The 14,259-nt window shown below is 41.9% G+C and overlaps 2 protein-coding genes and 1 non-coding gene across 3 annotated transcripts; 1 reads left to right on the top strand and 2 right to left on the bottom strand.

The window, feature by feature from the left end:
- Nucleotides 1-1,846: 1,846 nt before the first annotated feature.
- On the bottom strand, nucleotides 1,847-1,919 carry TRNAR-CCU (transfer RNA arginine (anticodon CCU)). The gene has a single exon. It is a non-coding gene; the product is annotated as a tRNA-Arg (tRNA).
- Nucleotides 1,920-4,057: 2,138 nt separating this feature from the next.
- Nucleotides 4,058-4,872, bottom strand: LOC133908320 (uncharacterized). Its single transcript, XM_062350308.1, has 2 exons — nucleotides 4,689-4,872; nucleotides 4,058-4,595 (listed from the first exon to the last, which is right to left on the bottom strand). Exons 1-2 carry the CDS (start codon nucleotides 4,782-4,784, stop codon nucleotides 4,293-4,295), a joined length of 399 nt encoding a protein of 132 aa, XP_062206292.1. The 5' UTR covers nucleotides 4,785-4,872; the 3' UTR covers nucleotides 4,058-4,292.
- Nucleotides 4,873-5,558: 686 nt separating this feature from the next.
- On the top strand, nucleotides 5,559-13,159 carry LOC133908322 (protein INVOLVED IN DE NOVO 2-like). The gene is made up of 7 exons (XM_062350310.1): nucleotides 5,559-5,840; nucleotides 8,745-9,678; nucleotides 9,803-9,984; nucleotides 11,046-11,135; nucleotides 11,216-11,503; nucleotides 11,636-11,848; nucleotides 12,589-13,159. Exons 2-7 carry the CDS (start codon nucleotides 8,784-8,786, stop codon nucleotides 12,811-12,813), a joined length of 1,893 nt encoding a protein of 630 aa, XP_062206294.1. The 5' UTR covers nucleotides 5,559-5,840; nucleotides 8,745-8,783; the 3' UTR covers nucleotides 12,814-13,159.
- Nucleotides 13,160-14,259: the final 1,100 nt, after the last annotated feature.

Genomic DNA, 14,259 nt, shown 5'->3' on the forward strand with positions numbered 1-14,259 from the left:
ATTGTGTTATATACCAACTATTGGGGAGATAAATTTTGCACGCTCTACAGATGATATGGAAGAAATAATAGATAACACCTACTTACACTGTTGGAGACATTCTTAGATTACTCCCAATACTCTACCTTGACTTATTTCTTAGGTATTAAATGATCATATCAAGTAGGATTTTTTATGATGTGGCAACCCAATGCTCTACCTGACTTATTTCTTAGGCATTAAATAATCATATCACGCATGATTTTTTATGACGTGGCAAAAAATTAATGAAGAGAGAGAGAGTGAGATAGTGTCTTTCATAAGACATAAGCTAGGCACAATAACACAAGAAACAAGCTAAGAAATGCATTGAGGTGCTTAATGTCCATGTTATGTGTTCGTTGTATGAAGCAAGCAAATAAATGTGGGCTAATTAAAACTAGGATTTGGGCACATGTTTTAAGATGGGAAAGAAACTTTGTTTTTGAGAGATAATTTCTTCACTAGTGCCCATTTGAGGTGGAAGGAGATAGATATTACTCTTAAAAAATATATATTGACATTGGGAGTGGACTTAAGGTTGGTTTACGTCTCAAGTATAGTACTCCTGCTCCAATATATCAAACACGGCTTATTTACAGGATGGTCAGATTCAAATAAAATTCTTTCTTCCGCTAGTAGGAGAAACATTAAGGGCCCTAATAATTGCCTTTTTCTTTAAAAAGAAAAAAGAAAGGCAAAGGCCCCGTTTGATTCAAAGGCAACCTAGTTTTGTTTCCGCAGTTTGACCTAATTAACTACTTTAGCTTATGACGGAGGAAAACAACATGCGTCAACAACTAAGAGCGTGTTTGGAACTCTTGTCTTACATTTGCCTTGTTACCCTACTAGGCGTGTACCTGCTTTGCAGGGCATCTTTGAAGACATCAAAAGCGAAACAACCTTAATTTTGGCCCCAAACATGAGCTCAGTAAAGGACAGTAGCATCTGTCAAAAAGAAAAGAAGGAAAAGAACCACTTTAATCCTTAAAATCATATGAATATCATTAAAAAAAATTATCGTCTTATTGGCGTACTAAACTAGCCTTTCTAAGTTTGGTATCGTTTTAAAATACAAACCCAATGAGCCTAGTGATTGGCTCGTGATTACCCCTTTTCATAAGCTCCGCTCTTTCATCAAAGCACGTTCAGTGGCTTTGACTCTCGAATGGTTGCAAAAAGTCCTTTGATGAAAATCTGAGAAGAAAAGTGAACCCTACATATTCTCTGATTAATCTAGAAAATAATGATACATAGGGATAGGTCATAACGGCATAGATTTAATTAGAACTATTAGAACTATACCTGTAATTTAGCTGAGAAACAATAATGATAAGAACATGGATGCGAATACACTTGGGGTAGAGGGAGAAGGGGGGAGGGATAGAGAGACAGGAGGAGAGAGTAAAGTGAATGTTCCTTGCCAATCATGGCAAAATAAATGTCATTGTTGCAATCCCATGCAGTCGATGGACATTGCACTCAAAGCCAAGCAATCGCAATCCGACAGCCCTAGCGAAGTGTGTGCGAAAAGCTAAACGTATGCACGCTCGAAAAATTAGATTTTACCAACATTATTTGTTGGACTCGAATTATACTAATCATGTAGTTTCACGAGGTTACTCGTCAAGACATATCGTCCTTTTTAACTTTATGCTCCCTGAAAAGAACAGTTCTTTGTGAACAGCCAAGGTTTATTCCACATACATAAGACTATAAGAGCAGAATTAAAAGTAAAAACAAGCTGAGGACATGACAGACTCAAACGTCGGTGAACAAAAAAAATAACATGCCAGGTAACCTCAAACGTCGGTGAACAAAAAATTATCGCGCCAGGTAGGGGTCGAACCTACGGCCTTCTGCTTAGGAAACAGACGCTCTATCCACTGAGCTACAGGCGCTTAGTTGAAGAGCAACCGAACTTTAGCTATATAACCTTTTGGTACAGTAAGATAACATGCCCAACGTTCTCCGCTGACACGAGAGCAAGAATCAAACACCCCCACCCGATCAAAGCGCCATGGATCCATCGCTTCGACGTCTGCTTTCACCACCAAACCGCTTTGCAAACAAGCACACCCCGACCAATCACGTCGCCAACCTCCATCTCGCGCGACTCCCCTCCACTCTCACCATCCACCGCCGCTCCTTCCCTCGCCGTCGCTGTCTTCTTGTCCGCACGGAGAGCAGACCGCGTCACGCGTGTCCTGGCCGGCCGGGAACACCTCGGGGGCTCAATGCATGATTCGGTCTGCCTAAATTTAGAGGGCCGTATCTTTTTCTGCCGCTTGCTTGCTTCATCGATGCATGGATGGGTTCGAGCTGTCTTGTTGACTCTTGGACGTTGTTCGGAGAACTACTACGGTAGTCAGTAGTACTGCTGTGTTGGTGCGGATTAGGCTTTTGATTAGGAGTAAACGCCGAGGCAGACTTGTTTTCTAGAATGCTGGGAGGTGGCACTGCACTAGTAGTTCTAGTACTACCATCTTTTCTACCGATCATCTCGTCCGCGTTTTGGACAAGTTGATCGATGATGATTGCCGTCATACCTTAGTTGTTTTGCGGCAGCCGGCAGAGCATGCTGATCATAACTCGTAAGCAGGCCCTGTTGGTTTGGTGACCCAAATTCGCAAAGGATGTACAGGAGATACGGCGAGTTTTCTACAGCCTCTACACTTTTGAACCATCGAGTTCGGACCAAAGAGCGACAAATACATACAGCAGCCAACAGAGTCAGATGATCCGACGGCATAGATCAATCGCTGACTGGTTGTTGAAAGACACTTTCTACAGACTACGACGGGGGTAGACACGCCCGACTTGCTCTGGTCGACCTGCAAGTCTTGTCTCGTCCGTCAAAAATCGTCACGCTCGTTTACGAGACCGTCTTGTAGTATTAAATGTTATGGGATGAGTCACTATATCTCTACACCTGCTCACGACCTTGCTCGTCGAAAAAAGGTGTTTGAGGAAAGAAAAAACTTAAGTGGATAATATTGAATATGATTTGATTGGTTATGTGAGTACCTACTTTACGACTAGTAAGGACTGATCGTAGGGTTTACCCTTGACCAGGGGACTAGTCGATGGAGCCCTGTCCTGATCACAAGGTGAAGTTGTGGTCTTGAGAATATTCGTCCATCGGGTGACATTTGGCAGCGGGATGCCCACCTAGTGGGGCACTCCTTATCTATTACACTGACAAGCTCCTAGAGTGAAATTAGTAGAAGATTTGTTAAATGATAGTTTGTAGCTTCTAGAGTGATTCTCTGAAATAACTAGATGATGAGAATTGGAAAAACCAAATTTCTTTGATTCACTTTTCATACAGAAACACTTCCCTATAAAATTTACAACAAAAAAAATCAATTTTAGATATATAATCATTTTTCCATAAAAATCACTTCACTTAGATAAATTAGATCATGATAAGCTATACCAAACATGCCCCGATACTGACAACATCGTGGAAATGCGTGATGTGCATTCACGGATGTGCACCAAATTGAACAGAAGTTAGGCTTTACCTGATAAGCCTGGTAGGGCCTCAGTGGATGGGCTTGGAGAGCTGGGGCCGCTCATCCACACCCAAGTTACGTGGGCTGAATGTCACGGGACAAAATGATCACCCAAGGTGTTGCTCATCAAGCAAATATTGCAAGAGTAGTTTACAATCGAACCTAGTTTAAAAAGTTTAGGACTGAAAATTGGATTACATAATCTGAAATGGCTAAATTTGGTCAAACCCCACGCCGTAGTAGTAGAGATGCAAGTTTTATATTTTTTGGACTATTAAATTCATCTAAAACTAAAAAATAAACTAAAAATTCCCTCTTAACTAATTAAATTAAAAAAAATAACTAAATAATAACCCACAACTACGTACTCGCTTGCGGATTGGCGGGCTAGTCCAAACAGTAGCACAAGAGATATCCATGTCCTCAAGTGGTGTAGCATTTGGTTGTTTTCATATGACTAGACGGTGCAAAACTAAAACAGCGTCTCAATTCGCATGTAAATCGATATGAATACCAAGAGCAGCGCGCAAAATTGAAACATTAGACTATCATATGCTAGTATGATGTGTTCATGTCCATAGTTCCATTGCCAAGATTACCCGGACACCTCGAGAGCAATGCAAACGCATCCACACGACGTGATGGGAGAATCAAACTATCAAAGCAAACGGGCCGAATCTGAATTCCATTCAAGAACAACAGAAACATGATCGGTGACCACGCACCGTGGGAGGAAGAGGGAAATGAAGGCGTTGCTCAGTTGTCTCCCTCGGGCTCGAACTCCGGGTCGCCGTCGGGGTGCATCTCCCTCCACTGGTCCTCGGGCCAGTACTCCTTGACGTGCCCCCACTTCTTGCGGAACTTCTCGATCTGGCTGTCCATGACCACCAGCGCCGAGGTGTCGCCCACGTAGTAGGGGTGGTTCCCGGACCACACGTCCACCGTGTACTCCGGCTTGGTGCCCCCCGTCACCAGCACCAGCTCCCCGTTGCAGTACACCTTCGCGTCCTCGTAGATCTCCGGGTGCAGCCCCTTCTTGCGCATCGAGCAGCGCATCCCCTGCAGCGCCACCGATTTCGTTTCTCAGAAGGGATGGCGGCGCGGCCGATCGACGATCATGAACCGCGGGAGGTAGGGTTGGAGCGCGCGTACCTGGGAGGGGACGACGGAGCGGAGGGTGCGGGCGTTGGCCCTCGCGGCGGCGGGGGTGGGGAGGAAGGAGGTGGAGAGCCAGAGCGAGAGCGCCATGGCGGGTGGCCTTGTCCCTTCGGCTGCTCTCCCTCTTCTCCCTCTTATCGCTTTGCTGATGTTATCCCTGGTGGCTTGTCTGATGATTTGTTTTTTTAGATAATGGGTAGCTTTCATTAATTCAACCGATCGTTACATAAAGAAGCTCGGATAAGCTCTAGAGCTTTATGAAACCAAACCGCTGATCAGCTGATCTAGTTAGGACATAAGCCACCATATTACAACATTTACTAACATGGATGAAAGAAAATCCAGAAGAAACTCTTGTCTCCTGCTTGACATCCGGTAAAAAAAAATGCAAAAATAAATAACATATATCGACGTAATTGCTAAAATAGACAATAGATTGATGTATTTACAAATCTAGCATATGTATTTAGCACTTTAAAATTCGAAAACTCAAATTTGATATCTCAAACACCGAAAAAGATCAGCCCCACCGAAAACGCTATGCGCCAAAAGCTGATAGGACATAACCGCGTAGCAGGCCAGGCTATATTTAGCGCGTGAGGTGCTGAATATATGCAATTTTCGACACTGAGGTGCTGAATACGTACTGTTGGCTATATTCGGTAACTGAGGTGTCAAATATGGTTCGAAAAATTTAAATACCAAATACAAATACTAGATTGATAAATACAATAATATATTATCTCTTTTAATAAATACAACAACATATATTATCTATTTTTCTAATTTTACGTATCAGGACAAATTCCGACAACCCAACCCACAAAAGTCACTAAACTGAGACGTGAGTAGCACTGTAGATGCATGGGCCCACTGCACAGTGCAGACTGCAGAGTTTTACGAGAGACAGAACAACGCAAATACGGGATCCCATTCCTCCCCTTTCTTCTTCACCGCTATGCCGTAGATCCCGTCGAGCTTGTGCGATTCCGGCCGCCGGAGCGGGGTCGTCGAGTGGCGTCCTAGGCGTACTCCCCCCCTCCCCTCCTGGTCTACCTCCAGCAGCTCCTCTCCTAGTCGTCCTCCCCTGTACTGGATTGGCATAGAGTGGAGACCCGCATGCACTTGGATTGATTTCTTTTGTTGGTAAGGCACATGAGCATTTGTTTGGATTGTTCTAACAGTGAGTTTGGTTGGATTGTTGCAACAGTGAGTTTGGTTGGATTGATGGTTCGAATCGAAATATTTCTCTCCCCATGTAGCTACTTGCGGATTTGTAGGCGCATGGTTCGATTAGGTTCTTCCCCAGCGCGCCAGATCGGACTCAGTTAACCCTTGGCGCGGGACTGCGGGTGCACCCTTACTTTGGTGTCTATCACCAATGTAATATTGCTAGTAACTGTTCATTTGCAAAAGGATTTGAACCCCGCATTCCCCACGTTTAAGTCAGCCCCCTGTCCATACTCCATAGTGATCTTCTATGGTCTCTTCGATCTGTCTTGTTTGTGAGTTGTGGTGACACTCGTACTTGATCTGCTTAGTTACTTGCTGGCCCCGGCCAGCTTGACTGGTCTGTTGCTATATTCAAGAACATGACCACCAATGACCTATATGTCACTGCTCTTGAGATTTATTCATTATAGAAAATTTAACGGGTTTCAGATCATTATACCACAGATTCTAAACTCAAAAGTCAAAATAGTGTGAGTTTCCCCTTATAAATGACTAGGTTTCCTGTGCTTTGCAACGAAAACTGAAAATGTACATTAAATCAACATTGTACAGCAACCACGCAAATCTCATCAAGCATGATAATCATCCTTAAATCTGGAAAATGGATGCAAAGTTTGCATCCTGTTATCATGCCTCCGGAAATTATACCTCATGGATAGACATAGTTCTCGATCCTATTTTCCATAGAAGATCTTAAGGCGAACCCGCCGCCACCACCACCACCAACTGAATCTTTTGTAGTAAAATTCATTATATGATGCTTCATTAGATTAAAAGATCCAACTTTCTTTATTGGCTTTCAACTTTGATCTGGAAAGTTTTGTTAAGAAACCCATATGGGGTTTTGGTTAATGTCATTTAGCAATATTGAGCATCTAACCCATCTTTCACTTACGGAGAGAAATCTTGTGATATAGAGCAGTTGCTTGCTTCTTGTTGAAATGGTTAGAACATGGTGTCCCTAAAACTGTTGGTGTCTTTTTGCCCTGCCAATATGCTTTATGTTGTTTGTAGTTGTAGACTAAGAGCAAGTCCAATAATGGGCGAAACACCCGCCATGTCATCTTCGTCGATGAGGTGGAGAGGGGAGGAGAGAGAGGTGAGCTTGTCGCTCCTGCCATCGCCTGACGTATCGACCATCATGAGCCCACTTGCATCCAAGGTTGTCGCAAACTCACGCGGTTTGTGGGACCGCCTTCATCAAGCCGATGGCGCAGGGGCCAAGAGGGAGGTATTGGAGTGCTCGGCGACCCTCGATTTGTATGGCCCTTCCCGGATTTGTAGTTCCCGTGGCCACATGGGACAACTCGAGAAGCGCTTGGCAGTGGCGTGGAGCTCGAGCTTGCGAGGCTGACAACGTCGACGCCAACTAGTGCGCAGAGCTAGTGAGCTCGGCCACGACGTCGAGCTCAGCATGGCGGCAAGGTGGGCGGCTCGGAGCTCGGGGCAACACACTCGTCGCGGTGGCAAGGTGGGTGGTTGGGAGCTCAGGGGGCGCGTGGCTGCGAGGTGGGTGGCTGCCATGCTCGGGGTGGCACGCAACAGCGAGGTGGGCAGCTGTCTTGCTTGGGGCCGACGCGAGAAGAGGCGAGGTGGGCTTTGTCTTGCTTAGGGCCGGCGCGGGCAGAGGTGAGGTCCCGGCCCTGTCGTGGTCGTTGGCTCAAGAGGGGATGGATGGAAAGTAGGCCTGGTGGAGGAAATAAAAAATTGCAGATTTATTGTCTAGAGACAAGCAAGAGACTATTGTTGTATGGGCTAGCTGTTACATTGCTGATGTGGCTTGACTTATAGCCAAGAGCTTGACTTTATTATTGGATTTGCTCTAAGGGCGCATTTGGATCCTGCTGTGGGGCTCGCCTTGCCAGGCTCAGCGAGAAGTTGGTGTAGGAAGTGTGTTTGGTTCACAGGAAATGGTTGCCTCAGTGCCTGCACTTTCCAGTTTTTCTTCACCAATGCGAGCGAGCTAATCCTTCCCTCTGACGCAGGCAAGTATTTGCTTGCCTGGCAAAGCGAGGCTAAGCAAGGCTGCAGAACCAAACACGGCCTAACAATTTACGATATTTTCTCTCTTTCAAAAATAGGATTGTGTGCTCTTCAACTTTTGTTTTCCTTACTATTATTGCTTCAAATTTGATGTGATGATTTTGTCAATTTTTTTTCCTTTATGGATTGATCTAATTGAACTTGAAGCTGCTTGAACTTTCTGAGTAATTTGTGTCACCTATATGGTTTTGAAAGTTGAAACAATTTAGAATTCTACTTCTTATTTTTTCTGCAATTTAAGGGAAAAGTGGTTTGAAAATTTTAATATGAGAAAATGCACGTTGCCCGGCCCCACTTCCTATCTCTCTGATAAACTATTCTTGTTTCAAGAAGAACGTGAATAGAATATTAAGAGCACAGATACACTGAGCAGACCCCAGCCTAGTGGTGTACTGCCCAAGTTGTCCCAACTACCCAAATGTAGTGTATGGCGTTTAGAACCAAATAAATTACTGTGTGGGTTAGGAATATCATATAATGCTTTGGTTCCAAACATAGTAGCGCTGGCTGCTGGGTTAGCCCTTTTGGGCAAAATGAGGATAAAAAACCAAGTTAATTGCTCTGGCACATGTAGAGTTCATAGTTTTTTTGGACATTGGTGTTATGCATATGTTAAAGGGTAATAACTTGTCCATAATTCATGCTTGTTGTGTTGTCTATATATATCGTCTGGTATTACAAGTTCTGATATGCTTATTGGCATTCTGAAACGTAAGATTAGTTAAAAAAATATAACAGTTATTATGTTCTCAATCTTCTTTTTTTCCTTATTAGGTTATCTATATTTCCTTTCCTTTCCTTTCCTTCTTGAAAATGGATCATAGTTCCGACGAAGATACAGAAATCAGTGATTCTGAGATTGATGAGTATGAAGGCAAAATTTATGCAAGGCTGATGTCAGGAGATTTAAAGGTTAAGAAGAATGGAGAGAGCTACAGTTGTCCATTCTGTTGCAGTAAGAAGAAGAATAATTACAGTAAAAATAGTCTACTTCAGCATGCCTCAGGTTTAAGTGCAGGACCTAATCGACAGGCAAAAGAAAAAGCAACCCATCGTGCCCTTGTCAAACATTTGAAGAATGACCTTGCTAAATCACCTGAGCCTCCGTCACAGATAATTCCTATGGAGCCACAACCTCTTCAGAACAGAGATGAGAAGTTTGTGTGGCCCTGGATGGGCATTCTAATTAATGTTCCTACTGAGTGGAAGGGTGGGCGCCAAGTTGGTGGCAGTGGAAGTCGTTTGAAGGAGCAACTATCACACTTCTGCCCTCAAAAGGTAATTCCATTATGGACTTTTAGAGGTCATACAGGGAATGCTATTGTTGAGTTTGGAAAGGACTGGAATGGTTTCAGAAATGCACGTACCTTTGAAAGTCACTTCGCGGCAGGAGGATGTGGTAAAAAGGACTGGGCGGAAAGAAAGAATCAGGGATCAGAGCTTTATGGATGGGTTGCACGTGCTGAAGATTACAATTCTCCAGGGCTAATAGGGGACCACTTGAGAAAAAACGGTGACTTGAAATCTGTCAATGATCTTGCAAATGAAGGAGCGCGTAAAACTGATAAACTTGTGGCTAATTTAGCCAACCAAATTGAGGTAAAGAATAGGTACTTACAGGAACTTCAATGCAAATACAGTGAGACAACTGCATCACTTGAGAAGATGATGGGGCAAAGGGAACAACTTCTCCAGTCATATAATGAAGGTTTATGTTAATTTTTTTGCTACTTATCTGTTGTATAGGGGTCTAGTTGTATTTCAAATTTTCTATCCTCAACAGCTGCAAGTTTTCAATTGCTGAATGATCACTTAAGCATAACCATCACCAGAAATTCGCAAGATGCAGCAGCTAGCTCTCAGACATTCTCAGAAGATCGTTGATGAGAATCAGAAGCTGCGTTCAGAACTTGAGACCAAAATGAATGAACTTGATGTGAGATCCAAGCAGCTTGATGAGCTTGCAGCAAAAAGTGATTACGACAGAAGGAACCTTGAGCAGGAGAAGCAGAAGGTGTGTGATTTCTTCCATCTTTTCTCCTCCCCCCCCCCCCCCCTTTAAAGAGAAATTCTACGATTTGCCATCGAATAGACATCGATTCTACGATTTGCCATCGAATAAATTTCGTTTACTTCTATATCATCGAATAAATGATTTGGTTCCTTATCCGCCATCGAGCCATCTGAATTCCGAAACTGCCCTCCGCGGGACTCTTCAGCCCATTATAAACAGTACCCGAGAGCTCAAAAAAGTCACAAAAAAATATGTCGATTTTTGTGCACGCTCTATAATTCATAATCAACCCATTTTAACTGTATTCACCTAAAAATACTGTGTAGAATTCAAACTAAAATTCCTCAAAATGTGCTACTTTTGTAATACTGTGCATTTCAAAGAACTCACTTTTTCACCACAGGAGATAATTTTAGAAATTATTACATCACATTAGAGGAATATTAGTAAATTTTCTCAGATTTTTTGTAAATTTTTGTGAGGCTTAAAAATTGCGAGAAGTTACAAAAGTAGCATATTTTGAGGATTTTTAGTTTGAATTCTACACAGTATTTTTTAGTGAATGCAGTTAAAATGGGTTGATTATGAATTATAGAGCGTGCACAAAAATTGACATATTTTTTGTGACTTTTTTGAGCTCTCGGGTACTGTTTATAATGAGCTAAAGGAGTCCAGCGGAGGGCAGTTTCGGAATTTTTAAAAAATCAGATGACTCGATGGCGGATAAGGAACCGAATCATTTATTCGATGGTATAGAAGTAAACGGAATTTATTCGATGGCAAATTGTAGAATCGGTGATTATTCGATGGCAAATCGTAGAATTTCTCCTCTTTAAAAGAATGTTGAAAGTTGATTTCCCAAGTGTCTCATTAGTTAATTTGCACATTGCAGATGATACTGATTTTCTATTAGCTACTGCTTCATATTAGTTATCTCCATGGGTTTTCTTTGTTCGGCATAATTTTGCATGCTGTGTTAGGTTACTACAGTATAGATGGTTAGGCCCTATCAATTAGAAATATCTATACAACTTACGTGATTTATTGTTGCTTGAATTCAGAATGCAATCAAATCAAGCCATCTCAAACTGGCAACATTGGAACAGCAGAAAGCTGATGAAAATGTGCTGAAGCTTGTGGAAGAACAAAAGGTATGCATCCTGTCCCCCTTTTGTGATACGATACTTTAGGGTTTGAAGCTATGGAAAATCTTACTGTATTGAAACTGCAGAGAGAGAAACAAGCTGCTTTAAACAAGATTCTGAAGTTAGAACAGCAATTGGATGCAAAACAGAAGCTTGAATTAGAAATACAGCAGCTGAAGGGCAAATTGAAAGTAATGGAGCATATGCCAGGTGACGAAGATTCAGTGTCAAAGAATAAAATTAATGAGTTGAGTGAGGAGCTGCAAGAAAAGATAGATGAACTGGATGCAATGGAGTCACTTAACCAAACTCTGGTTATCAAAGAAAGCAAAAGCAATATTGAACTGCAAGAAGCTCGGAAAGAGCTGGAAAATGTACGTTACCTTAAGTCAATTAATTGGGAGGTGTTTACTGTGCTATGTCATTTCATTGATGAGATCTATGTGATTAATGTTAGCCATCTGGCTTCATGGTCATTCATCTTTTGATCTACGCATGCTCCACAGGGCTTGCTTGATCTTGCCGGTGGGCGGGCACATATAGGGATCAAGAGAATGGGGGAGCTTGATCTGAAAGCATTTTCAAAGGCTTGCAGAAAGAAGTATTCAGAAGAAGATGCAGAAGTTACTGCTGCCTTACTTTGTTCTAAATGGGAAGCTGAAATAAAAAATCCTGATTGGCACCCTTTCAGGCTGGTAATGGCGGATGGCAAGGAGATGGTATGAATCTTCATTTGTAAATACTACTTCTATACACTTCCCTAGCTCTATCTATACTACTTAAAAAGGATGTAGTACTTCCTTCCCGCGGTCTGCCCTTCTGTGGGTCCCACGACCTCCCGCACCGCGTGCTCATGCGTGGGCCCGCACGCTCCCGCCCACACGCTGCTGCACCGCGCACGCGCGCTCAAGCGTGGGCCCACGTACTCCCGCCCATGCATTACCGCACCGCGCGGAGCGCGCGCTCACGTGTGGGCCCACGTGTCGCCGCACAGTGCGCGTCGCTCGACGTGCAAAGCATGTGCATTGAACTAGTAACTTGTAATTTTCAAGTTATGATAATCCAACCCTGTCCTGTAAAAGTTGTTAATTTTACGTCTCCTGAATGGTTAGATCCCATATCTTGCATGGATATCTCATTTGATTTGGAGTGGCATTTTGAATATAAAATGCTTTATAATTATGCATATGCAATTTTGTCGTCTTGGATATTTGCTAAGTGCTAGCTCCTGTACACCCTGTTCCACTTACAATTATGTCCAGGCAATGGTATGGATATTGTCCTATAAGCTCATTAGGAGTATGGGCTTTCTATCCTTCATTTTCCTGTTTAATTGGGTCAAACGGATCCGGGTCAACCATGTATCCTCGATTATTATCTGATTTTATGGATGACTTACATTTTGTAAGCATTGCCGGGGGTACCTTATATACATTAATTGGTGCATGCTGTGGTGTAGGAAATAATTGAGGATGATTCAAAGCTTCGAGAATTAAAAGAAGAATATGGCGAAGAAATCTATGCGTTGGTAACAAAGGCACTGCGTGAAGTTAATGAGTACAAATCTAGTGGCAGCTATTCTGTGGGAGAGCTGTGGAACTTTAAAGAAGACCGAAAAGTGACTCTGAAGGAAGCTGTCCAGTTCGTCCTGAAACAGTGGCGAACAAATAGGAGGAAGCGCTGAGTCCAATTATCCGGTGCCATTTAGCGGTGTTTGCCTTCCACCGGGTCTGAACGCTATGTTACTCTAGCATCGATGCATTTGAAAGCTGTATTACTACGTGATGAGGCGCTAGACCATCGTCATGACTATTGCCATCTGTTCCTTGTTGGACATAAGTTGATACTCCTATTGCAGTATAAGCATCAGTGAACCCTGAACACTATTTTTTCACCCGTGTAAGTAGTTCTGTTCTTGAACTGTGCTGTAGTAGTATCTAGCATGCTCTCTTTGTACCGGAGAATGAGAGCCATGATTTGTAGGTATGCAATAGACCGTCCAGACGCATAATAAAGCATGCTTTGGACTCTGCTGGTGCAACTGCCTGAGGCCTACTGGTCTTCTCTCTTGATAAATGATTTGCATTGTTTTTTTTATACGATATTGTCCGCATTGTTGGTTGATGCTTGGTCCCGCAGGTTCTTCCGTATGTCTAGTGTTTTTTTCCCTTTGCTATATTTTTTTTCCTCACGGTGTGTTATCATGCACAACAAGGACAATGCATCAATACTATAGTTTTTGCCCACATCGAACACGACACTTGCATTTACTGTTGCACTTGTCGGATGAATAATATCCGTAGACACATAGTACCCACGGGGCTTCTCCTCTTTCTCTATTTGGATAGTGATTAGTGAGGCTCCTATGCTCTAAAATTTATGAATTTTTTCTATGCGTCCTACAATTCATGATGAATCTATTTTATAAGGATACACCTTAATACCTAGTGCAAGTTTCAAAATAAAAAACTCTAAAAAGGGCTACTTTCAGAACTTCTTGTAATTTTTAAGCCCATAAAAAATTCCCACAAATTTGAAAAATCACTAATATTCCTCTCATGTGCTGTAATAATTTCTAAAATTATTTTCAACACTACGTTACTTGGTGAAAAAGTATGTTCCTTTGCGATGGTCTATTTATATACATTTTTACCATTTTAATATTATATCCATATTACATAACATATTATATATATGGATATTACATATTATCATATATAATTGTAATCGCATGTATATAAATAGTAATATGTATAACATATATGTTACAGTAATATATATACAACATAACATACACGTTACAATATTACTAATAATTACGTATGTATGCATAGTACATGATCGCACAATATGTACCATATAGATACATGGTACTATATTGTTACTATATACTACATGGATACATATGTATATAACATATAATTACATTTATGGTATATAGTTACACATGGATACATCCATGGATACATATTATATAACATATATAATATATATGGTACCATTATCCATATAAAACATATATGATGATTACACATTGATACATACATGTAATTACATACACATATATGTTATATAATATGTATCCATGTGTACTTATATACCATATATGTAATTATATGGTATAACATAT

The sequence above is a fragment of the Phragmites australis genome, chromosome 2 (assembly GCF_958298935.1).
Source record: "Phragmites australis chromosome 2, lpPhrAust1.1, whole genome shotgun sequence".
NCBI lineage: Eukaryota > Viridiplantae > Streptophyta > Magnoliopsida > Poales > Poaceae > Phragmites > Phragmites australis.